General features: G+C 40.6%; 1 protein-coding gene across 3 annotated transcripts in view; it reads left to right on the top strand.

Moving 5' to 3' along the window:
* Nucleotides 1-26,116, top strand: part of CEP85L (centrosomal protein 85 like) — a 148,633-nt gene that overhangs the window by 55,641 nt on the left and 66,876 nt on the right. For all 3 annotated transcript variants that reach the window (XM_040554288.1, XM_040554286.1, XM_040554287.1), the window contains exon 3: nucleotides 23,815-24,584. In XM_040554288.1, the coding sequence (XP_040410222.1) occupies nucleotides 23,815-24,584 (770 nt within the window). The remainder of the gene's footprint in view (nucleotides 1-23,814; nucleotides 24,585-26,116) is intronic.

Raw genomic sequence — 26,116 nt, 5'->3', positions numbered from 1 at the left:
TCCTGGCAAGTTGTGGTGTAAGTATGGTGAAGTTGCTTGATTATTTGGAGGGAAGAAAATAATTAAGTTGGAGCTGTTCTTCCTCTGTTTCCTTCCTCTGTACTTGCCAAGTCACACGTTCTGCAATGCTGTCCTGCTCTCTGTGAGTCAGCCTTGTTGTGTTACTTGGATATTATCTGTCCTGATGATCAGAAATGTGCACTTTGCTTAAGCCTGTATTAAACTCTGTTCCTTGTAGGAGAGGTACTGTCATTCCTTGCTACAAGTAAAATGTCTGTATTTCTGAGGGGAATATAAATATTTAATGCTCAGAGGTTGGCTGTTTATTTTCTGAGTTTTTTGGTAGGATTTGAACAAAATTTAAACCTGCTTTATCTCAGAAGTCTAGTAACATATTTCTAGGAGTTGATGGAAAAAATTATGCCATTAACTTTCCACTAAAGTCATGGGGAAATTGCCTGTAGTGTACTACGTTTGTGGATCTGTGTACTCTGAATTTAAAATTGGCTCGAAGGCACTCGCTAGTTCCACATGTGAATATGTTCTGCAGAGATAAATACATGCTGCTTTAACTTTATACTTTGCCTTCTTTTGTGGTAGTTAGTCCATATAAACAAACTCCAGGGATGGGCATGCTCAGTTTACCTCATGTAAAAATTATTGGCAGGGTTTTTCTCCAACTAGTGGGAGTGTTTCTGCCCATTCCACTTGGTGAATTTTGCCTTCAGCTCACATCAGTATGTGATCCTCAGAAAGACCACTTGTTTGTTCTCATCAGAAATAACTCGGTGAAAATAAATAGTGCTTATTTAGGATTTGGCAGCATTCACTTTGGTACTGTGCAAAAAGTTATTTCTGTCATATATAACTTGGAAGTTTATGTTCCTTCTTGAGTTGTGTCAGAATGAGCATGGGTAAGATGGTGTGCTGGGGTGACCTGGGCAGGCAGGTAAGATCCCACGCAGTCTCTTGCTCACTCCCCGCCACTGTGGGATGGGGGAGAGGATCAGAAGGGCAAAAGCAAAGAGAAGAAAAAAAAAAAAAAAAAGTGGTTCAAGATAAAGGTAGTTTAACAAGTGAAGAAAAAAAAGAAATCCACAAAAATCTCAAATGATGCAAAAGCACCAGCAGCAGAGCCCTGAGCAACGGCTACTTTGGAAAAAAGTACCTCCAGTTTTATGGCAGAGCATGACATTAAATGTTACAGAATACCTTACCGGTCACCCGCGTAAAACACAGCACTGTAGGGATGGCTATGAAGAAAATTTAACTCAATCCCAGGCACACCCAGTACAATCTCCACCCTTTATTCCATACAGTTTTCAAGACGCTCAGGCCCTACAACAGTCAGCGTATTTTCATCAACCAGCACCACCCCCTTTCCTGTCCTTTGGCATACGCACAGATACTATTCCAGTAGCCCATGGGCCATTCCCATTTAAATACCCATTCAGTTCAGCTATTCAGTTCTATTTGAATAAATGGACAGAAATACTCTTTTTGAAAAATTGAGGGTGGTAAAGCCCAGGAGCAGGTTTCCCAGAGAGGTTGTGGAGAGTCTCCATCATTGAAGGTGCTTGAAACCTGCCTGGGCATGGTCCTGGGCAACCTGCTGTAGGTGATCCTGCATGAGCAGGGGCATTGGGCTGGATGATCTCCAGAGGTGCCTTCCTGCCTCAGTTCTGTGAAATTATGTGGGATTTTTCCTCTTAAGAAGGAAAAAAAGAGCTTCTTTTCTCCATTTCTTGCCTCCTATTGCCTTCCCCTGAGGTATTTTTTATTTGTCTTTTGAGAAAATAAGTCAGTTAGTGTATAGTCATATCTTCATATTTACAGTGCAGCTTCTGCTACCAAAAGGTGGGTCTCAAAAGCTAAATCTTTGTAAGCATTACAAAGAACAGAACTTCTAAGTAGGTGGTCATATGAAACTCCAATTTATACAGTCATTTATAGAATAATACCAGGCAAGGTATAATCTAGGGGAGTTTTTTAATACGTGCTGTAATCTGTATTTTTAGAGTGTGGTGGATATCTGGCATCCTGATAGGAAAACAAGGAGAATCATACAATGATCTTGTCTATGTTTAGGTTAGTATCATGGGACCTGGGCATGCCAAGCTTTATACATTTTGAGAGGTTTCATGGAGGACTTTGCACTTTTCCTTGCTACTGTTAGGCTAAAGAAAGCAAAGCTCTTGGGTCTGCATTCATCAGCTCTGTAACTCGAGGTCTCAGGATGCAAACAGGAGTTAGATTAGAGACCGGCTTCAGAGAACAGCAAAAGAGAAGAACATTTTGAGGCATAAACTACCATTGCATGTACACTAGAAGCATATTTAGTTACTATTCAATATTTAAGGTACATATTCAAGCAGCATTTGTAGCCTTACCTGGAAAAAAAAATCACGTGAGTCCTCTTTAAGCATTTCCACTATAGACAAAGTAGTGTCCTTAGTGGGTAGCCTGTAGTCATTTGGATGTAGGCAGTGAGTTGCTTCTAGCCTCTTGCTGAGCACGAGAGGATCTGTTGATGCTGCCAGGAGTTCTAGTTTGGGACTAGGCAGAGAAGACTGACACTTATCCCCCGTAGAAAGGTTTGTAAATCCTCTTTTATCAGTTTTATACTACTGCCTGGTTCTAGAGGGCTTTTTCTTTGCTTTTAGTCTTTATTCAACAGACCTGTTTCATGCAAGCATTGATAACACCTTTTTTCCCTTTTTTTAATGTAAAGTCTAGTTAGTGTGTTCAACATCACCCTTTATATTAGCCATGATTTCAGTACTGATGATAAAGAATTTTTGTAAAAAGCTTTGAAGTAGAATGTGAAAGCTCCCTTAAAGAGAACCTTCAAGGCCTCACTTGTGTTTCTGTGTGCTTCTGTGGTGAGGTGGATTGCTGACAGCAATTCTGGCACTACAACGACAGCAGCAACAAAGAACAGTGTGCAGAGACCACACTGGGATGAAGTGTATTTACCCCCTTCGTCTCACTTCCTTCTTCACTGACTTCCTTCAGGTTAAGGGAAGTGAGAGAGCATGAGTGTGTGGAACCGTGACCATTTTGTTTTTAAAGTTGTTTTTTTTTCTTTTCACTGTTTTAAATACTTCTTACCCAATCATATTTAGAAGGAAAACCAGTGGTCCCCTGCCCCCCAATGGAAACGTGATAAAAAATCTTTTTTTTTTCCCCCTCTCCTTTCCCTTTAAGGTGCTGAGAGAGAAGATTTTGTTGTAATAATGATCACACTTGTCAGCTGCAGCCATGGGAATCTGCACCCTAGAAGTATAGTCAGCTACATGGGGTCATGTCCTTACCACTGAAAGGAAACAACCCTTCGTTCCAGAGACTTTCTTTTAGATGTGCCCCTGACTAATTTGAATTTATGAAAACTACAAATTGAGATGATGATGGAGATAATCCGTATTTCTTCACATTATATACAGCTATCAATGGCTATCAGCTGTCTTTCAGTTAATTGCATTAGAAAGTTATACACATGTATTTCTCCTATTTATTCAGACTGAAGAGATCACTAGAACATGTAATTTGATGTGAACAGAGGTTGCAGCAAACCTGGGAAAACAAGGGCTAAGTAGCTTAAAAGGATTTGTTAATCTAAAGGAATAAACTTGGTTTATTTTTTTGTTAGGAGTCATTTCACTTTTAGATAGTATTGTAGTAATGAGAAGTTCTCCTAAATATTTTTTATTTAAATGTAGGTGTTCATTTCAGTGATTACTGTAGTCCTCAGAAAATGAAATCTCATCTTCAGCTGTGTTGAAGTTGCAGATGAGACCTCCATCACTCACGTGCTGTGGTAAATAATTTCTCTGCTGTGCAGTTTTGTTGTCCCTAGACATTTTTAAAGCTCCGGGAACTGATGTTGATATTCTCAAGCTGTCACATTGTGGTCTTGTGGTGCTCATAGAGGTTGCTTCTGCTGTGTCCTTGAGTGGTGACCTGTGGTGCTCCCGTGTAGTTTTACTGAAGTTTTGGAGACCTTGAGGATTTGTGTCTTGCTTTAGGTATGCTTACTCACCTGTAATCGCTGGTTTACCCAAGTTTAAAGATTTTTAATATTTTCAGCTAGAAATGCAAACATAAAAGTAGCATGTCATTAATTCATTGTAAATAGAAGTGTTTGAAGAAAACTGAGCAATAACCAGGTGCTAAAAATGAATTGGTCATTAATGGGTCGTAATGGGAGAGAACAGGCTTTTTATTGGTACTGTTGCAAAAGTGCGTGAGTGAATTTAATTCCTTTTTCTGATAGCTCGTAGTTTTGCTGTTCTTTGTTTTCACCAGTAGTGAGGTTTTAGGGATGAAGTGTAAGAGGCAGGTTCTTATTTCAAAATCTACTTGTGTTTAAGAGGAATCTGAATGAAATACATCAGGAGAATGGAGGTGAGAACATCTCCAAAGTAGCTGTTGCTATATCTGAAACTTGGCTTTATAGCTGTATACAGAATATAATATTGTAGATGCTATTTTAAAATAATCTGTAAGAAGTCAGTATGTAGTCAGAAGAATAGTCTTTATTATACAAAATGCAGAGACGAGACATTCTTGTCCAGTTTTTGCTACTAACTACATTCGTTAAGATGTGCCAGGTAGCACAAGTGACCTGTTCTGAGGATCGGCAGTTTTTAGCCAAGTTCAGAGCTGTGCTGAATTCAGTACCGGGCTGAAATGAACTTGTTGCTAAAGCTTTTTTCTTTTTTCTTTTTGTGTGGCTCTGTTATTAAGAACTAGACAGTATCGGTAGTGTTGGTATTGCCAGGAATAAAGAAAGAAACAGCAAAAGATCTTGGAGGCCGTGCGTTTCCTCCTGGCTGCAGAATGGTCCTTGAGGTAGAGAAATAAATAGCCTTTTGGTTTTGGGGTGAGGTGTGGGACCCTTGTCCGTTTCTTCCTGTTCCAGTGGGTTACTTGCTCTGTAACTTCACAGTAAAAGAGTGAAAGGATGTTGCTTACAGATAGGACATCTGAATATGTCCAAATTTAAGCCAGTTGCTAAGAAAACCATGTTATGTCCCAATTCAGAAGGTACCATTTTTGCTCTGTCTTGATGACTTGGCAGTGCTACTGAAGAAAGAATGTTCAATGTCAAGAATAGATTTTAAAGGCATATATATATATATTTGTTAAGTGAGTCGTATGTGCTGCTCCTTAAAACTCCTGCTGTGATGCTCTTTTGTTTTACTTAAAATATGGCTTAAAGTTACATCTCTTCTGAACCTTTCCTGAAGGAAATTGCCTTAGAAAGTAGAAACTGAGTCTCATCCTGTGGATGGCAGAATATTGGCCCTGGTGAGAGGAAACTTTTCTCTTGGTTTGGCTTAGTTTCATTTTTATTGTTAGTTGGTTTTCTTTTTTGAAACAACCCCTAAGCAAAAAACACAACTTTGCTTTCCTGTGAAATCCTCAAATAAGCTCCCCCTACTGATAGCAAGTCCTCTCACAAAGGGACCACAAGGACGCTTTGTGAACGTGTGCTGCTTCATTTTAGGACCCTCTATGGGTAATAAATATCCTAATATTTATTAACCTGCCTTTGGACTATTTTTTGAGATTGTTGGAGGGGGAAAAAACTCCATTAAAGATGATTTATTCCTTTACAATTTTATTTTCCTTTATGGTAGCTTTCCTGAGAAATTTGTTGAAACGTTTGTGCTTCATTCTGCTTATGGAAATAAATACAACTTCAGTAATGAATAGCTTTTCAGTGAATATGCAAGCTTTTTCTACAGAGAAACACTTTAAGGCAACCTCAGACAGAAATACTAGTTGTGTAAATCTGAAGAACATCTTCTGCATGTGTGTATTGTTTCTGTTTCTGATCTTGTTAGTTATTTTATAAACAAAACAAGGCAATTCAGATGTATAGGTTAGAATAAAATTATGCCTATACTTGGGGAAGGATGATTGGTAAGAGAACAAATGTTTTATTATTTCTAATGCAGAAACGTGCTCCCAGCTGATAGTGCAGCTCTGTGTAGCTTTTTCCACGTTTCTTCTAATACTGTAGTGCAGAATGAAGCTTTTCAGAGATGGTATATTAGTTCTTGGTTTAATAAAGAAGATTGTTTTTGTTGGTGGTGGTGTGGTTTTTTTTTTAATTTCATGCAGAATAGATGTGTTGTACTTCTAAAGGGAAATGAGTTTGGTTTTGTAAACTGGATAACACCATTATGGTGGTGGTAGGGGAGGATCAGACAAAAGACCATACTAGTTGTCTGTTTCTGTTGGATTAATAGGAACCGTAATGTTCTTGTAAAAGATGCAGGAGTAAATTTTTAACTTTTAGATCAATTTCTTCCTGCTTACTGTATGTCTAGTATCACGGTGAGGTTCAGGATTTGCAGCCTCTTCTGTGCACTCCCTGCTGCTGTTCCTTCAGACACTCAACCCTTGGAACAGAAAAAACAGTAAAACTGAACTATATTTGACATGTGTTAATAACTTTTTGTATTTATGGATTACATATTAAAAAGAAATGTATTTCCCTCCTCGTTATCATTACATGACAATATTTTTCCTCAAGATGATGGGATGGATTTCTATTATTTTTCTTTTCTTATTTTTTACTCTTGTGGCATTGACCAGAAAGTTTGTAAGGATGTTAGTAACAGATATGAGGGAATGCAGAAGACCTTTTTCTTTCCCGATTAACTTACTGTTCTGGAAGAAATCACTTTCTGATTTTGAGATCATAACATCCTTCTTGAGAGGATGGCTCTGGAAAGGAGATGTAAGTGGAAGATGTTCTGCTTGCATGATGCCCACCAGATAAGGTAGCTGTGACATGGCCATCACCTCTTCAATGTATGTCACACCTGGCACTGAATGCCTGTGACAGATCTGACCTGAACCCTGCTTTGTGTCTGTCCTGTGACCTGGGGCAGACATGAAGTTTTTGGCTGCTGGCCCTTATTTTGTCTGCTACAACCTCAGGAAGCGTAGCCAATAAATTTAAGTATCCGCCATTCACGTACATGTTTCTGATTATTTTTTTGCCCAAACTGTGTATTGTGTTTTTAGCAAGCCTAGGTGTTACAAATCAGAGTTTAAGAATAAATAATAATATATATGTATACACAAACAGATTTTTTTAATTATATATAAAATAATATATATAATATTGCTATATGATTACACAATATTTTATATATATGTGTGTTTATGTATGTAAATGGATCTTGCTTTGAAGAACAAAGCATGCCTCCCTGTGTTTGGGCTGCTACTCTTAAGTGTACAGGGTGATTTTATTCTAGATGTGGGTCTGTGAATCAGAAGACGGAACATCCTGTGCATGTTTCTGAAGTTGTATGAGCTATGATAAACTCTTAGTGGCACATCCTTTTCCATCAGAGTTTAGCCTATCACTGTCAAAGGCTAAAAATACCTTGTATTTTCAAAAATAGAACAATCTTTCTAGGCTAATTTAAACAATGACTTTTTTTGTATGAAGCTACAGGAGGTTTTCAGTTTTCTCACTTACAAGTTTTACTGCAGGAGCACCTAGAGATTCTGTGTGGAATTATAGTTACTGTTCTAGCTTATACATAAGTGCTGCCAAGGAGCCACGTAAATTTTAGCTGGATGAGAGATGCTTTTGGAATAAGGTTTTCCTTCGAGAAGTGGTATGGTTAGAAGTATTCCCTTCTTTCTCACTGTGTTAGCTATCCCTTTGCAGTCATTCTTCGCTGCTGACGATGACTGCAAGATTCTAATTAGCTGAACTCAGAAAGTGAATTAAAAATATGTTCAGAGTGCCTGGAAGAGAAGGGATTCACTGGGGCCCATAATCATTAGCTGCTGTTATCCTGGAGTGATAGGTAAATCTTAATGGCTAAAGAAGTCTAGTTGAAATGTTTTTAGAGAATATTAAAAATTGAAATGAGACGGGATGTATTTTTGTTTTAATTCAGGCAGTAATAAACTAAGGTCTGGCAAATCCATGGTGCAGGTATTTAGTAAAAGGAGCATGCAGATAAGATTGACTAACATGGCATAATGATCTTGAGATTTAACATTTGTTTTCTAGCAGGCTGCTTCAAAGCAAGAATCTTAAACATCAGCTTTTATTACTGCACCAAATGTGTGCTTGTAATGCACACTAGTGGTTTGTGTAGGCCTTCTAAGTTTCCTTATGTAAAAGTAACTTGAGTAGATAGTACTCTGAGTTAGGATGTTTAAACTCTATATAACTTTCTGTATTTATGCGCAGGAAAGCCCTGTTGGCATACAGCGTGACCGTGCTCCATCTGGGGGGAGAGCTGCAAAAACAAGTAACATTACTAAATTCAGGGTAAAAAGATCAGCTCCAAAAACATGTGGTTATTGTCATGCATATGTGAGTCTGATGTCAGGTCTAAGAAGGGTCGTTCTGCATCGGAACTGAAGAGAAGGCTGGTTTTTATTCTTGTTTTTCATCGAATGTTAGAAATCATGGCCTTTCTGTAAGCTCGCAAGTTACACTAGGAATTTTCTTCTGTTGGGTGGTACTGCTTGGGCAAGAACTCTTTTGCCCTATGTAGAGGAGGAGAAAAAATACTTGGGAATAAATATTCATTGTGAATAAAACAATACCAGTTCTTGTGGAGGTTGCTTCTGTTATTTATGTTGTACCTGCTCTCTAATATAGCCTCCTGAAAATCTTTAGTGAAGTGATTTGTGGCTTCTGTAGGACTGGAAATGTGCTGTCCCTTTGGCATATGGTCCAGCCATTATCTTATGTTACTTTTTCTCTCCTTTCAACTCTCATCAGTGTCACCAGCGTCAGCACTCCTGTTAGTGCTTCTCATGACTGCCCCATCTATTCTTTCCCGATGGTGTTGAGGGAGAAGAGGGAGAAAACCAGTCTGACTTGAAGGAGCCTGCAAGATAGATGTGCTTTCCACAACCTTTCAGACAGGTTCAGACCTTTCCACAAAACCTGTCTAATCTTCACCAGATATTCAAATTACCTTACTCCCTGATGCTGAGGGGACTATGGTAAAGGACTTCTATACAGGATGCTCAGCTTTACGTTGAGTCCACACTTAGCACAACTGCTCCAGTTTGTTGCTTTGCCAATCCTTCACTAGCTATTTGTTAAAGAAAAGACATGAAAGGTTAGTTCCAGCCAGACTTCCTGGTTTATCGTCTTCGCCATAACTTCTCATGTTAGTTATGGCTCATTTCACCATGTCAAAGTTTGGTCTGTACTGTTGCCTTAAGAAGAGTCATATGTGATACAAAGAAGAGAAGCAACAGACCTTGATTTATACTTGAGGGATTTCTGCTTTTAGAACATCTTCACGAGATGGTGCTGGAACACTTTGCTTCTTTTTGTGCTGATTTTTCTTTTTTTTTCCCATGTAAAATGAGGTCCGGGAGAATTGCATTGTTTTTCTAAACGTTAAGACTAATATTAGTAAGTGATATAATCAAACTCTTGCAGGATGGGAATAGGCAACATATATGTAGATGCAAGGAATTAAGAGAAAAAACTTGCAGATTTTATGTGTACCCATGACATGGGTACCATGAAACATGTACCATGCTTCAGAACAGTTTTTCATTGAAAATTGGGAGGGAATATTTTGGAAAGAGTTGAGGAATGTGAAAAATGCAGAAGCTCTTAAATACATATTTCTAATGTTTTGAATTACAGAATGGTTTGGGTTGGAAGGGACCTGAAAGCCCATCCAGTTCCAACCCCCTGCCATGGGCAGGGACACCTCCCACTAGACCAGGTTGCTCAAAGCCCCATCCAATCTGGCCATAAAAACCTTTCCTAACCTTTTAAACCTTTCCTGGATGGAAATGGGAATTCAGAGTAGGTAGAAATATTAGGAATATATATGAATATTTAGTTAGTTCTGGCAGGTCGAGTTGTCTGGCAGAATTAATAAACGTGACTTACTGCCAAGAGTTCTTGTTTACAGGAATCCTCTGGGAGCTGTATACTTCCATGAGAGTAGTATACCCTTGATTTACTGTAAAAGTTGAAAAACATTAATTAGACTTGCTTAAATGAGTGGCTGTTATTCCTGCTGCTGGGGTGTGGGTGTGGAGACTTGATGGAGAGTGTGGCAAATGCTGTGGCGTTCTGTGTTTCAGAGGTCTCATAAGAGGACTTAGGTTTTCTTTTTTTTCTTCTTTTTTTTTTTTTTCCCCTCTGAAAACTTGTGAATTTCAGGTTGGTTGTCACATCATTTCTCTTTTGTATGGGCTTGTGTATTTACCATCATAAATATGCATGAGGAGAGCTTGTATGCATGCATGTATATAACTTGTTTTTTCACGGGATCACTAACATCGCTAATCTTTTTGGCCTACAATAATTAAGAATATCAATCAAAGTTTAAAAACAACGTGCAGTACAGAAACAAGGATAATTACTTTCTGCTTTTTGTTAACAATCTGTTCTTGCATTCAGTATTTACAGCTGTTACCAATACAGTCCTGCTGTTTCCACTGCTCTGTCATTTCAATATTGTAATCGCGCCTGTCTGCCTACAAACACTAGCCCGATGTGAAAGGGAATTGAGCCATGGTTAATTTTTACAAGTATTTTATGGAATGGGAAGCATGCTAGTTCTGATTTCTCAAAAATCATTTGTGTCAACCTCTCTTCTAAAGCTGAAGAGCATTAATAGCCTTCTACCACTTGAGTGATGATGGGAAGATCTGTACGTAGCTTCTAAAATTGCTACCCTTTGCAGAGTTTCAAATTTCATCCTGGTAGCTTGGATGTGGGATGAATGCCATTACAATTTGCTATGTTAGGGATTTGCTGGTACTATTAGGTAACACTAGAAAACACGCTAGATACTGCATTGCGCAAAATGGCTCACTTGTGTTTCCCTGGGGTGAAAGAAGACTTTAATTATTAACATCATTAGACAAAAATTATATATAATTTTTGAAATACTTGTCGTCAGTAGACAGTTTAGAATCTGTGAGCTAGTGGTTGTGGAGCTGGTTCTATTTCAGAGTCAGAGGGCAGGTCCCAGTAAGCCATTTTCTCCCAAGCCTGCTTTTATGATGTACTTTGTTCCCTGCTTGTTTTCATCAAAAAGCAAAATCTGAAATTGAGTCTAGCTTTTTAAGAGTTCTGGTTTTAATTTTTATAACGTGCTGTGCTAGTAATACCAAAACGGAGGTGTTTCCTAATAGATTGGAGAGCAGAGAAGCAGCAGCCTTTTATTGTTTTGCAAGGGTCAAAGCACTGCTAATGTGCTTGGATACCATAGTGACGAGTACTATAAATACCCAAATACGTGAGCCAGCAACTGGAAATAAATTTATAAACACTAAATTCTTTCCATTATCAAAGGCAGCAATTGAAACATTCTCCGCTCTCCCACCTCTGTCTCTGCACTCACAACTGTGCACATTGAAAAACAAACCCGACATACAAGCCCCTCCTAATAATTTTCGTGGCCTACCGAGAGAAGTGATCAGCAAACTTTTCAAAGAAAAGTTTAATTCTGATTGTTCTTGTTCAAGGTTGTTGGTTGTTTGTAGGCAGTGTACCCCTCTTGTATTTTAATACTGCATTTCATAGGCATTAGCGCTCAGAAGACTGTGAGCAGTATAGGTAGCAGCACTTGGAACAACTTTGCAATTCTCCTGTCATATGATACGCTTGTTTAAACGCGAAAGCTGTCCTCGGTAATGCTGGAGATGCAGTGGGTACGTGGGGAGCTGTGCAGGCATTGAACCAGCATCCCATTCAGGTGCTGGGTAATCCATCCTGGCAGGACTTGCAATGACAAACTGATTTCTGGGATTTGATCACCATCACTCCAAAACTTTTCTGAGGAAGGAGAAGTTTGTGTCTGTGTGTTGTCTTCTCTTTGTTTTGAATGCTTTAGCATTTTCTCATCTTGAATGACTATAGAAACGTCTCAAATATACAAGCTGGAGTTTGGTTACAGTTCTGTTCTCTGCAGGGGACCAGGTCTTTTAATGTGAGACTGTTCATGGCATGTGGAGTGAGTGTTGTGTTTCATACCAGGGAAGATGGATTTGGTGGACCAAATGGTGCCTGACATGTATACAAGTTGGCAAAAGAACTTCTGATCTTTCAGGATGAGATACGTTATTTTAAAACTCTTACCATATTTAATGATGTACGCTTTCTTGCCCTTGTGGTTTAGCTGGATTTGTCGCTTTCATTTAATTAGCGTGCTTATGCGTTATCTTTTCTAAAACGTGTCAGGGCAGTCAACTCCGTCCTCTCATTGGTATAGGCAGTGGGGAAAAGAAAGCAATTTAAAAGCGACATTGTTTTTGTTTTATAACGAATTGCCAGTGAAAGAATGGGGAAGTAATAAATTGCTGTTAATTTTTCTTTATTTTTTACTTTATTTATTTATTTATTTACTTATTTTAGAAATGATTGCGAAACTAAGTATTTTGTTTAGGAAAAGCCAGGATAAAAGACTGTACTGGGCATTGCGCAGTTCTCTCCTAATTTGGTATCTGTTTATAGTTAAAAGCAGATCTTTCAGCTGGTCTTTTTCCTTTCAAAAAACACAAATGGCTCTCAGTTTCCAGAATATTTCTGAAAAGGAGGCTTACAGGTCCAGATGGATCGTAGGTAACCACTGTTACATAATTATCATTGCTTTGCAGACTGGCTGCTGCTAGCAGGTGAAGAAAAGCTGCTAAGCATGAAGATATGCATATATATTCACATATCCAGGAAAAATTCAGAGTGCCAGTATTCAGATGGCAACGTTTTGAGGTTGTTTTTTTTTCCCTCTTGTCTCTAAAATTGTATTTTGTGACTTCTTTGATGGTGGACGTAAAAAAGGAAGTATAGTCTCTCTCTGGAGAGGACGCTTCTCTTCTACAGTGCAGAAATCCTCCTAAGAGTGTAAGATTTAGTTCTAAATATAGCCGCTGAATTAACACAGCTAATTTTATCAGTGTATTATTCACATTTGCTCAAACTGTCAACTGTCCTCTAAGAAAAGCCAAATTAAGTCCTCAGAGTGCGTGTGGGGAAGGTGGAGGTCTTGGATGGAGGGTTGTTAATGGGCATTACAGAAATCTGAATTCCTCTTCTTCACTTTATGTTGTAGAGAAATTAGGAATTATAAATTGAACAATGTTCAGTTATTGTCAGTCCTAGAATCATGGCTTCACAAAAGAAAAAAGAAAATATTAAAAGCTAGAGTCAAAATGGTGAAAGCCAGATATTTCATGAAACAAAGGTGCAAGAAAATTGAGATTATTCCGCATCAGTTTATTGTATTGTAATCGGTTTTGTAAGGTAGATTTCAGTGGCTTTTCCATGTCTTCTTGCCACTGTCATTTTCAGAAACATTTCTGTTAGTAGTAGGAGTGTCAAACTCTCTTGGCAATGTCAAGTTTTTCATTGCTGTAAGGTAATGCTGAGGATTGCTGGTGCCTGTGTTTTGCCCCCCACCCTCCAGTCCCTTCCTTCTGTTCTGCTTGAACCTGCTCAGTTGGGAAAGTGTGCAGTACACCAGGGTAGCCAGTATTGCTCAGTGTAGACAGCAGTGGGTGGAAACAGCTCCGTTTTACTGAGAGATGTCAGGCGAATTGTAACGCTCTGCCTCCTGTTCTTCATACGGGGAACGAGGACAGCGATGCTTCATTTTTTGAAGTATAAAATGTGAATTCATCTTTAGGATGTAGAGTTACCCTCAAATCCAATTTAAGGTTAATCCTGTGTGAATGAAGAGCTAGTTCAATGTCACATTCTGCTCTTTTGTGTATTTATTTTATGATTTTATTTTCTTTAATATCTTGCTTTTTCCCCAAACTTGGTAAGTAATTACGTAGACCGAGACTGCTGGGTCCATATCCAGTCCAGTCACTATGAACATGCTACTCCATCACCATTTGGGGACCAGACTTTCCCAGTGAGTTAAATTATCCTTGAGGCAACAGGGGAATTTTTGGGATTCCTGGGGATGATTTCTGGCCCTTGGAAGGGATTACTGCTCGATGCGGGCATTCCCAAACCACGTGAAGTAAATTGCTTGCGGGACATGCACAGAGCGGTGGCAGCGCTGCGATGGGAGGGCTGTGTGAGGAGGCCCGGCCTGACCCGTGCCTGCGGCGGGGAGGAGGGGGCGATGGACTGGGATATATCGCACCAAGCGGTGCAGGGGCAGTGCCTAGCACCTGCTTCTGCCTCGGGGAGGATGTCTTCTTCCATCGGCTTTAAAGCTCGGGCACCTGCACTCGTGTCATGCAGGCGCCTGTGTGGTGTTCAGAGGGTCAGCCGTGAGGAGCTGGGGCTCGGGGCCCCAAAGTGAGCGCACAGAGGTAAGCTGGGAGCATGACTACTGCGTGTAGGGCTTATTTGGGGGAGATCAGTAGTGGAAATGGTGCTGAGTATGAGGCTGGGAGAGAGACTGGAGAAGAAGGTGTGTCTCCTTTTCCACACCTGCACAGCCTGGCGTAATGCTGAAAGCTGCTGCTCCTGTTGGACACAGCTGTTCTCGGCGGCCTGTGAGCCCAGAGAAGGGGTCTGTTGCTTATTGGTGAGCCCGATGGGTATCAGACCAACCCAAATATGATACTCTCAAGGTAAAGACCATTTTAGCAAGAATACAGATTAAATTTACAGTAACAAATAATCTCGAAAACGTAGCCAGGAACTCCAGTCTCCTTGGAAGATGAAAGTCCTAAATAGAGTTGACATTAAGTTGTAGACTCTGCTCCTGGTTGTACTTACAAATAAAACGTAAGGGCACACTAAACACTGTGGTCAAGAGCACCAGTTTTAACTGCATGGAATTACTGTGGTTTGTGGGAACCCTCAGCCTTGGCTCTGGTCCCTTGAGCTAGAGGGAGGAGTCTCGCCTGTTCATCACACATGCATCTCCCTTCTCTTCATGTCTTAGGTGAGGTGGTTTTGGTGCTGAAAGGCATCAGGTTGGCTGATGGGGGAGTGCTGGTGTTGGAGATGGGACCTGCAATAAGTTATTGCAATATTATAAATAATATAATATAAATATAAATATAATAATATAATATAAATTACCTGCAATATTATAAATAAGTTTCCTATGGAGCTTGAGAAAGTACAACTTTGTCTCTGTTGGTACGGTGAAGTGGAGTGGTAGGCACGTTCCCATTGCTGGATGTTGCTGAAAAATACCTGGGATTTTACCTTTCTGGAGTGCAGGGTTGTATTTGTTCAGATGGGCCAGGTTACTCCGTTTTTTTTGGACAGTCATCCCCAAGTAGGGATGAAGAAGTAATGCCAGCAAAGGCAGGATCTGGTGGCCATTGAAGTGGTATTTGTGGCATGGATATGTGGCTGATTGGGAAATAAATATACATTGTGACATCTGTATTATCTTTTTTTTACCTTTTACCATTACTTTTAATGAAGTTTCCTAGGGGCGTATTTGATTTCTGCATGTCTTCACTGTTAAGTGCTTGTTCTTGAGGAAAATGGAATTGGAAGTTATAGTCAGCCTTCACAGAAAGGCAAAAGCAAGTTGAGATCTAGACTTTAAGTTTAAAAATAAATAAAATAAATCCCTGCAGCAGTGTAAGTTTTCACTCATTCTTTCATTTCAGCAAAATGAAGTTGCCTGATTACGTGATTGGTGTGCTGGAACATGGCTTTATCCTCTTATCTGGGGGAAAAAATAGAACCTGTTAATCTAAAAATCATTCTACTTAGTTATGTAACTATTGCTTAAAATAGTTCCAGATTGCTGGAAAAGAAAGATTTGATGATATGGGGTAGAGTATTTCTCTTTTGTTCAGTATATATAGAACGTCTGCATTTTTTATATAATGTTTAGTACTGTTTTGTGGTGGCCAGTTGCTTGTTACTCACACGTACTCCCACAGCAGCATCCTGTAGCCCAGCTCTCTCGGATGCTGTGTAGATGCTGCTATAAAATAGCACCAAAGCTGAATGCTGAGGAGTTGGAAGGCAGAGAGGTACATGGAGAGAAAACACTGGGGATGGGGCGTCTGTTCATGTAGGGAGGCAGATGCTGCTCGTTGCGAGAGCTGACTTTGAAACCGATTGTTCAAAAGCTTCAGAGCATCCTTTGTGTTGTGTCTATAGACATCCCAGTTATATTTGACTGTGGGTGCATGATACCCTTGGGATAGGGAAGCAAAACATGTAAATTCAGAAATGTATAGTGTTTCTAGTAAAAACAAATTCATTCTTTTAATGCTTACTTCTATTTCTATTTTCTCATTTTAAAAGTCTTTATGTAGGTTAGGTTAGCCTTCGTCTTTGCAGATGAGCTTAGCAGACAAATCTGGTTCAGAAACCCAGTTTTCATTCTGGATTGCCATTGCAAACTTGTACCCATGGTGTAGTTACTTACACCTTGTTTCCAGTGCTTGAGATGGAGTGAAACTTGCTCTTGGTCTTAGCTTCCATTTCCTTTAACCTCTTTGTAAGTCTGTGAAATCTCTTCTGTTTCAGTTAAAAAAAAAAAAAAAAAAAGTATTTTACTTGCCTGTTTTCATCACATGCTTCCAGTGGATCTGTAATTCCACATTTCTTTGACACTGACAGCTAGAATAAGTGACTACAGTAAGGAAAACAAAATAGTCTTGCAGTAACTGAGTCTGCTGTAATTTTTTCTCTCTGCTGAATAATCTCCTGGCTAACACACTTCACCTGCAGCTTTATGAGTTATGTGGCCCTTTGTTAAAGCTGTCCTTGCAGCACAGGTGTGATACCTGACTTCATTTTGGAGGGGCAGCATGACACTTCTGTACAGTGCTCCTCCTGTACTTTCAAACGTTAAATCATCTTCTGTACGCGGGCATCACGTGAGTGGGCTTTTTGACCCAGGTCTGGCTCAAAAAGAGGTACATTTGTTTGAAGATGTCTGTCTTCTGGAGTTGTGGACTGCTCAGCTGAGTATTATTAGCCTAGGTATCGCTGGGCAAATTGTCACCTGACAGAGATGTTCGTAGGCGGTACTATTTTGTACTGAGTCCTAAAATATCAGTTATGTTAAGATTCCTTCAGGAGCCTGGCTGTGCTTGGTGTGTATGGGATGTGTTGAGGGCTGAGGGTTTTCTTCTGTTATCTTTTCTGCCTGAATGTGTGTATCTAGTGCATGTTAAAACTTCCGTCCTACTATAGGAGATCCCGGGATTTTTCCTGTACAGCTCATATCTGTTTGCCTTTCCTTTGTTAATTTGTTTGTGAAGTTTGTCTTTGTTTTACCCTGCACATTCTTTCTGTTGCATTGGTTTGGTATGGTGTCTCTGAAATAAACTGCTACAAAACACGAAAAGTTTTTGTTAAGATTAATTTGTGGAAATACACAGAAAGTTTTAATACATAAGACCTGTGATAATTCGTTATGGCCAAACAGCTAGCTTAGACAATTTTACAAGCAGGATGGCAATCATTTCGCCTGGTATTGTCTTACATGAAGTAATCATATACTTCAAGGGAACGTGTGTTAATTTGTAATGAGGGGCGGTTTGGGTGACACGTTGTTCTACCAAGTGTCTTTTAAGTTAATTGGGAACTTTAACCTCAAACCTTACTGCAGCAGAACATAGGAGACAATAAACAATTTCTGCTGTGCATGCCTCTCTTAATTTAAGAACCACTAAGCCGAAATGTATGATCTTCAAAAAAAAAAAAAAAAAAGGCAAATCTCCATCCTGTGCTTGTTTTTTGCACTGATTCTAGTTTGATTACCTATATGCAAGTCTGTGGGAAGGTATTCAGGTTGCCTCTCTTGTCGTCTAGTGACAAAAGTGATGAAATTAGGGAATTTGGCTCTTGAAATGGCCACTGGAAACTGAGAGACTGAGTTGTGGTCCTGAAATGAGATTATATGAATATGCTGTCCTTTTCTGTGGCCCGTTGTATCATTTAATTGCTTGTCCTTGCTGCTGGAATCCTAACAGCTTCACTAATGAGGGTTTGCCAAGACTACATCTCAGAAGGTGAGGTGGAAACCTGACGTGGTATACACGGGTGACTTCTCAAGTATGGGACAGCATTTTTCAGATAAACCAAAGCTGGAGAGGGTCCACGTTGTCCTGTTAGTCAAAGAGCAGGCTTCACAAAGTATTTCAGTACCCTAACTACTACAATTGAATGTACTTTTAGGGTAAAAAGCAAAGTAACTTTTACAGAGCCAGTTCCTTGTCCATGCTGTGACCTGGGGAGAGGTATGTAAATCGGAACGAGGCCGGGTGACCTTTTCTGTGGTATGCTGAAAACAGGACTTACCTGGTATGAAAGTAGTGAAGTGTGAATAAAAAATTCTCATTACAAGTAAATAATTTTCTTCTGCTCAGTGACAAGGTGTAATTTCAGTTTGCTCAGTGACAATCTGTTACTATGTTAAGCTTCGTTAACTAACGTTGGAACATCCTTGTCTCCCACTCGCCCTGTTTTCAAATCGTTTGAAAGGTGAGAGTGTTATCCTCACTTCTTGCACCCAGTGGGATCCTTGCTATCTTACCTTCCCTGCTGCTTGCCAAAGGGGTTATGGAAATAGTGAGATGTGGCAAATGGAAACTGGGTAAGTCTTTATTTGAAGAGGAGGAGGGTAATGAAGATACACCAAATGGCCAGTCCACAAGGAGTTAGGTGGGACATGTTAGGCAAGTTTCTGTTAAGTATTTTACATACATATTTAATATTCCTTTTGTATGTAAGGATGTCAGAGAAGCTTTCTACTGTTTGCTGGAACTTGGTGTTGCTTCTGTATTTCCTTCCGAGGGCAGGTGTGTGTACTGCCCCTGTACTTGTGCGTACAGCTTCAGTGCTCCTGCCAGCACTGCTTCCTGCTCTCTCTGCTGAAAATTCTTTAAACTCCTCTTGTACAACTTTTTGTTTTCTGTAGGTTGTAGGAGGCCCATAAGGGTGGCCCTACCATTTTTTCCTTCAGTGTTCTCTCCACAAGAACTTGCTCAGGGGTAGTGGCTTTGCTAGTGTTTCATCGCACATCTTACTCTGTGATGATGCTGTTTGAAGGGAAATAATAAAAGCAACAAAATTGCTTCAGTTTTTGAAAATCCTGTCTCAGCTGCACCCTGTTAAGTTTGTATTTGTATTATTCAGGCTGGTACTGTTCATTCTGTTTGTGAACTATGTAGATATTAAATTACTTTAACTTCTAAATATAACAAGTTTTTAGGCACGATGGCATTTTTTTTGGTATGTGACACAGTGGATTATAGAAAATACTACAGCAATCAGTTTATTCAGAGTAGAAGAATTGGCTCTGAGTTTACAATGTACTTCTGTAAAAGAGAAGCATTATCCCAGTACAGTAACTGGTGATGCTGGAAGCCATCAAATTTGGATATATTTTTTTCAAATATCATTAAGTGAACTTGCCTCTGAACACCATGTGACTGCTTTTGCTTTGAAGGCATAGCTGTGACACAGACAACTTGGTTTACTGACAGTGTTTTAGTACGCTAAATACTAAAACACTATTTAGTATTAAAGTAATACTAGTTTAAAATACTAGTATTTTAATAGATGCAAGTAATGTTTTAAAGAATATTTTGCCAGTAGTAAGTTTTTTCCTTTATTCTCTTGTTTTAGTTTCTTGCTATTCAAACACAGCACTCTTAATTCCTAAATGTTACTTGTTTATCCATGAGGGTTTCAGGCCCACTCTGCCATACAGCCCTGTTACATGTCCGAGCAGTTCTCTCCAGTCTGCAGTGTTTCCGTTTCTGGTCCGGTTTTCTGTGAAGCATACTTGTGTTTGTTTATTCTTTGGAAGAGGTTTGTTTTCAGTGACTTCCTCCGTTCATTCAGCTCCTATTTCAAGTTTACTATGTCAAAACAGGAGTGGAGCTTGTGAGGACAGCAGTGAAGATTTCTACACAAGAAAATAAAAAAGAAACAAACCAAAACCAACCAAGCAAACCAAACCAAGTCATTCCTGTGACTGGCTCCTGCATGCTTTGGCTTGCAGAGGGTGATCAGTTGGTCTCTGCAGTGCTTTTGGTTAGCGTTGGCCACGTTTTGGGATCCCTCCGTTGGCTCCTCGGATGACCTCCGCACGCTGCATTCAGGCTAGTCCCGTTTGTGAGCAGGTAGGCGGGGGAACACAGGTGCAGCATTTATCTTGCTGTCACGGCACATCATCCCATGGCCTTTGCTTTGTTTTCTGACCATCTCCCACGAGAGTTGAGATCCTTCCATGGTTGAAAGCAGCTGTCCTGCAGAAGACTCGCAGGAGGTAGCCACGTGCTGGCACGGTGTGAAGAGTCACGGCCCGCTCAGCGCCGTGGGCTGGGCACTGGGATCGCTTCTGGCTTGCGGCTGGGGCCCACGGCGTTGGGCGTTGCTGCACAGCCAGAGGTCCGTTTGGAAGGGCTTCTGTAACGAATATAAGACCTGTCGTACACACAGGCTCAGTCAGATTCCAGTGAACGTGTGTGATAGTGGTTTGGCTTCCCCCGTTTGTCTTCTGCTCAATTAATAAGAATAATTTAGTTTATTTTCCTGGTTTGGGGTAATCTACATCAATGTTTTGGTGGGGGGGAGCGGGAAGGAAGAGAAGGTCATCTGTTTTTGATACTGGCGTTTTTCTCCATGGTCAGGGCTTTCTAATTATAGCCTGGATAAAATATCGAATATCACGTTTCAAAGCCCTTCACACAAGGAGGGTCTCTGTTTGTAGCAGTATTAGGTACACATGCATCCCCATAACATGAGCATCACAAACATTTTGGGTTTGATTAGTACTGGGCAATTGTACTAGCTGGTCATTCTGCTGTTTGGTAATATTTTGGGAGCAGTGAAGAAACTGTTAGATATAGAAGTGTACGTTGTGGATGGGGCTTCTTGAAGCACTCGTTTCATTTTGCAGCTAGAGAAGTTGTTCCGGTTGCAGCGAACCTTCCCTGCCTCTTGTGCGTTATGAGCGACCTCTGGGCAACAGATGAGAGTGTCAGGTAGCTAAGTGAGCGCGTTGTGTATCTGGCCTGAGAAGTGGCCTCAGGGGTTTTCTTCTAGTTCTGGTAAACGCAGTTGGCACTAGGGATTTAAAAAAGAAAAAAAAAAAAGCATAGGAATACGTAAATAAGTAGGAGGAGTTCATTAGCTCTATGTCAGAGGGTTTCTTCTCTCCCTTCTTCAGAAGAAAGTCTCTGCTGTGCTTTCTCCCACTTAAATGAAATTTCTGTGATCAGGTTTTTAGTAAAGCCAAAATCAGGTCTGGTTCATTATTTTCTATGCCAGATATGCAGTAATATGGTAGTTCAGACGTGTAATACGAGATAATAGGAAGGCCATGTGAAATGCTCTTTTTTTTTTTTTTTTAATTCCATCTTCTGCTGTTATGCGATAGAAATCTTGTAACATGTTTTGAAAATACAGTTTTTCGAAATCTCTCATTTCTGCGTTCTGGGAAGTATTTTAACAGCTGTTAAAATGTGATGCCAATATGGTAGGTGCTCTAGGGAGCTTTGTGGTGGGCAAAAAAAAAAAAAGGTAGTGGGATAATTGAAAAGCAAGATTTGACATGTAATCCTGATGCTGTTCAAAGGAAAACCTGTAGAAACTTGCTATATTTTTTCATCCTATATCCAAAAGTTTTCTTTAATGAAAAGAGTCTTAAACATTGAAAGACTCTTGAGACATACAGGTCACATTTAAGAGCGTTTGCAGCCTTCAAATAAAGCCCGTCTCAGTGAGATGAAAGCTGTTCAAGTCATGCTGAGAAGAGAGCACTAGTTTGTTCTGAACTCTGAGCGTTTGCTTACGCGTGACTGTGTGGAAGGGAAAAATCTGCTGCTTGCATGAAGTTCTGTTTGGCTGGGTTTGGCCAGGTGGAGCTTTTTGTTCCCTTTACTCCCCTTACTGTCAGGATAACCCAGCACTGGCACACGTTGCCCAGATGACCTCCAGAGGTCCCTTCCAACCTCAGCCATTCTGCGAACTTACTCCAGGGACTACAGAAGTTACCATTTTAAGCTTCACTCTGCTTTTGGGTTCTCTCATTTCCAGTGGAGTTTCTGAATTTCTTGCCCTTTGTGGGAGATATTTCAGAGCGCAGACTGGCGCTCTTTCCAGCTGAGCCTGCGGTCGAGGCAGACTGAAGCAATATGCTCCGAGAAGAAGTGTGAATTTTCTCATATGTTTCAGTGAGCATTAGCGGGAAGGCTAATTAGGGCAACTTGAAGCCAAAATTGCCATGTTTCACTTTGAAACAAATTATCAGATATATCCATCAGCTGTAGTTGGATGTGCATGGTGTATGCCAAGTTTAGGGCTGCTTGAAGAGTTAATCAGAAGTGAGGAAAAGAAGTTTAGGTCTAGCTCGGGACTTTCATTTTTCCTTGTTCTACTCTAAATATAATTTACCACTTGTGAATAGTGCAAGCACCTGCTGGTGCCCAGGAGAGGGCAGGAAGGCAGAGCTGAGAGAAGGAACTGCTTATTATTTTGTGGGATTTTTGTGGGTTGAGGAGTGTGGCTATGTTATTTTGTGTTGTGCTGCAAGTGGGGAAGTCTGGTCCCAAACAGGGAGGAGCAGGCAAGCTGGGGGTAAGGATATCTGGATTTTAATGCACAAAAAAAGAAGCACTGCCCTTCCTAAAATTTGTCGCACCATTGGAAGCTCTTTCCTTGTTCCTGTCTGTGGCATGGTTTGTTGCATCACGTATATCCTCAGAAAGTGTGCCCAATTAGTAACATGTTCTGGCCTCCACCAAATCATATTAACCTGCCGTAGCCATCAAACCGAGTATGCTAGCTGTACTTCTAGAGCGATTGGTTGGTGTTTTTTTTTTCTTTTTCTTTTCTAATTGCACTACCCTTATACCAGTTGACAGGTCCCAAAGAAGTAAGTTCTGTCTAGGTTAGGCTGAGAGAAATAATAAGAGTGTATCTGTCTTGCTCTGGGTCAAAAAGGACCCCCAAAGGAAGACGTAATTAGAGCACGCTTGTTCTCTCGATCTGCTCTAACAAGCAGATCTAAATCTAAACCTAACAAGCAACATGAGCTTGGTCAAGGTCCAGCCATGTGACTTGGTGGGAGCTGATCCTCTCTGAGAGGATTAGGTGTTTATTTCTGGTTGCCCACAGCCTGTGATGATGCTAAGCGCGTGTTGCTGGGGCTGTGAGAGGTCTCGGGCAGTCCTCGGTGACCTCCCCTCTGCCTTGGTCATCTTTGCTCTTCTGTCCCCTCCTCAATATCACCTCACTGATTCCTCTGATCTTGGTATTTCGGCTTGGGATAGATTTCATAAATTATGGTATGGCCTTGTAAATAACAACATCTGAAAGGACTCATTTTTTTGCAGACTTTTCTAAAGCCAATCACCTGGGGAAATGTAATTTAAAAAAAGCAAAATCCAAAAGGGATGAATAGTACTGTCCGAGAGGCCGTCATTAAGCTGGCTTGTCTCCAGCACTTCCATTTTGCAAAGTGCATTTAGTGAGTTGTGTTTCCCTCAAAGAATGAGAAGAGGGTCGATGGAAGAGGAACCAGACCTGGGGCTCCTGAGCTGGGATACCCGTGCCATTTGTGGTATAAAAGCTACTTAGAGTTGTGTGGGGAGGGGGAGGAATCCTGCCTGCCGCTTCCTTCTGCCCACAGCCTGATAGCTGTGTCTGGAGCTGCTCTTACCACCCCCTTAGTACAACTCTCTTTTTATAATGACAGCACCTGGAAAAAGTAAATTAGCTCCCATATTGTCATAATCTGGAATGGTTCAGAAGACCCTTTTTTGTCAAGAAACCCGTTTCCTTCTATTTTTGCATGTCACCTGGAGTTTGATGTCTTGCCGTCTTGGTGCTGATGTTAGTATGAGCTTTGTGTTGTACTCACGTGACTAAATCTTTCTTCCCAGATCATTCAACGTCAAGTGGTACATCCTCGTTTAAGCCCAGCCGATCACTGGTTTCCATTCCCACTGCCCATGTGATGCCGTCTAATGCCAGCTCTTCGCTTTCCAAACACAGGGAAGCTTTCAAATCTGACGGCTCAAAATGGAGTACGAGCTTGGGACGGTCAGGAGGAGGCAGAAATCAGGATGTCCTGGACAATTCTCTTGACATGAAGGGTGCAAGACCTGTAAGAAAATGGTCCTCCTTGTCCAAGCTCAGCTCACCAAACACCTTCAGCCAGGATGGCAGTAGTCATTCAGCGGACTCCAGGACTAGCACAGACAAACCTGTGTCACCACAATTAAGGACAAATGGGCCAAATTGTTTGCATGATAGCATGGAGCTCTTAAAAATCGAGGACAAGGAGACGGGGAAAAAACGATCTTCTCTACTGGACTGCAAATACAAATTTGAAACGTGCAGCAAAGATGACTTTGTTTCAGATTCCTCAAGCAGGAGACATGCCTTAGACTTGACCGCCTACAGTGCCTTACCTGAAAGCAAACCCGTGGCTGCCAGCTGTGAAGCTTTTGGACAGAGATACGCGACTCTGGGACAGCAGGCTGTGAGCGGAGCCCCCATACAGCCGGCAGTCAGGACTCAGATGTGGCTTAAAGAACAGTTGCGGGCAAATCCCCTGGACTGCAGGACTGCCGAGGAGCCCTACGGTGTAGCTGCATGGCATGTGCAGCAGCTGGAGGATTTTAGACCAGGGGGTGAACAGCCTGTGCAGGTAAGGCCAAAGCTTGGTGTTTGCTGCCATCATGTGGCATCAAGCGCTACACCTGAGGAGCAATGTCGGGCTGTTGTCAATAAAACAGGAAAGGGAACAAGTCCCCTTACCCAGGTGGTGGTGGTGGTTGTTTTAAACTTCGGTTGGGGTTGCTGCTGCTTGTTTCTCAGTTTTATTTGACTGCCAGTAATTTTCTTCTGACATCTGTTTACAGTTTCCTTTAATTCGGCATGCCTGTCCACATGAGACTAGCATCTCTTTCTCAGTCTGGATACAATAAGAGGTTTATAAATGATATTTTTAATAGCTCTTAAAGAGAGTTTTTGGTTGCAGTGTATCGGGGCAAGTGTGAATGTCTATTTTGATCTAAATTGATTTGCAGAGACTGCATTTGCACACACAGAAATAAGACTGATATCTACATACCACAAGAACAAATATTCAGTACCACTATGCCCAGGACTTAAAAACTGAATTCCGTTTGATATTAATGCTTATTTTTTAACTAATTAGTTGACTGCTATTAGCTGACTCTAATCTGGTTTACTTAAATAATGTTTTTTTTACGTGCCGTATTTGAAGGCTTTTCATATAGAAAAAAATCAAGCATATGATTTTAAGAGGCAGATACACCTTTCTAACATGATTCACAATCTTTGTTTTTACCTCTTCGCCTAATGGGAAAAGGTAGCTTGTGAAGGACAACAGTATTTTAATATAAATGTTCAAGTTTACTTGTGTTGGTAAAATTTTCTTGCCAGAAAAATCCCAAACAGATTAAAATAGATATTTTTTCCTGAAAGGATATTGTCTGGGTGGGGGTAACCTAGCTGTATGTGAAAATACTTGTTTTCTCCAGTCTGAAGGTACATTAAGTCGTTTACAAACAGTTATACTCAGATTTTGTTTTTTCTCTGTGCATTGAAGGAAAGACTGACAAATTCAGAGGTTCTCAGCATTCAGTTGTGCTCTTAATGGTGATCTGTATTATTATTGTCAACTTAAAAAGTTGAAGCTATTTTATATTAATTCTTACGGGTTCCTCTGAAAAAATGACATCGTTCCAGGTTCTTCTCTTCTCACAAGCGCTTTGTCAGTCCAGCAGCGATGAAATACAGCGTTCCCTTTTTGTATGAAGGCAAAGCTGCATGTTTGGCACAGATGAAGTCCTGTATGTGTATAATATGTATATCACTATGGTTACTACTGTAAAACGTCTTTTCACGGTTGAAAGGCACGCAGGAATTGATGCTGGGCTGTGCTTTGAGGACCGAGCCAATAGGGGGAGCACGAACATCGTTTATCTTTTTAGCCGCTTTTATAAAATGGTGCGGCAGCTTGTCAGGTTTTTGAGACTGTAACATTGCAGGTTGAAGTTCTGCCTAAAAGCGTTCTGTCTTGCTCCGGTTATTTTCGTATCCAGATCGGTATTTTGTATGCAGATCAGTATGTGTCATAGGATCCAGATAGGAGCCCCGCTTCCTCAGCTGGGCTGTCAGTTTCTGGTCAGCCCCTAGTAACAGGGGAGCTCC

Source organism: Cygnus olor, chromosome 3, assembly GCF_009769625.2.
Source record: "Cygnus olor isolate bCygOlo1 chromosome 3, bCygOlo1.pri.v2, whole genome shotgun sequence".
In the NCBI taxonomy this organism is placed as follows: domain Eukaryota; kingdom Metazoa; phylum Chordata; class Aves; order Anseriformes; family Anatidae; genus Cygnus; species Cygnus olor.
Note: the sequence above shows the minus strand (reverse complement) of the source record. Positions and strands in the feature narration are given on the sequence as shown.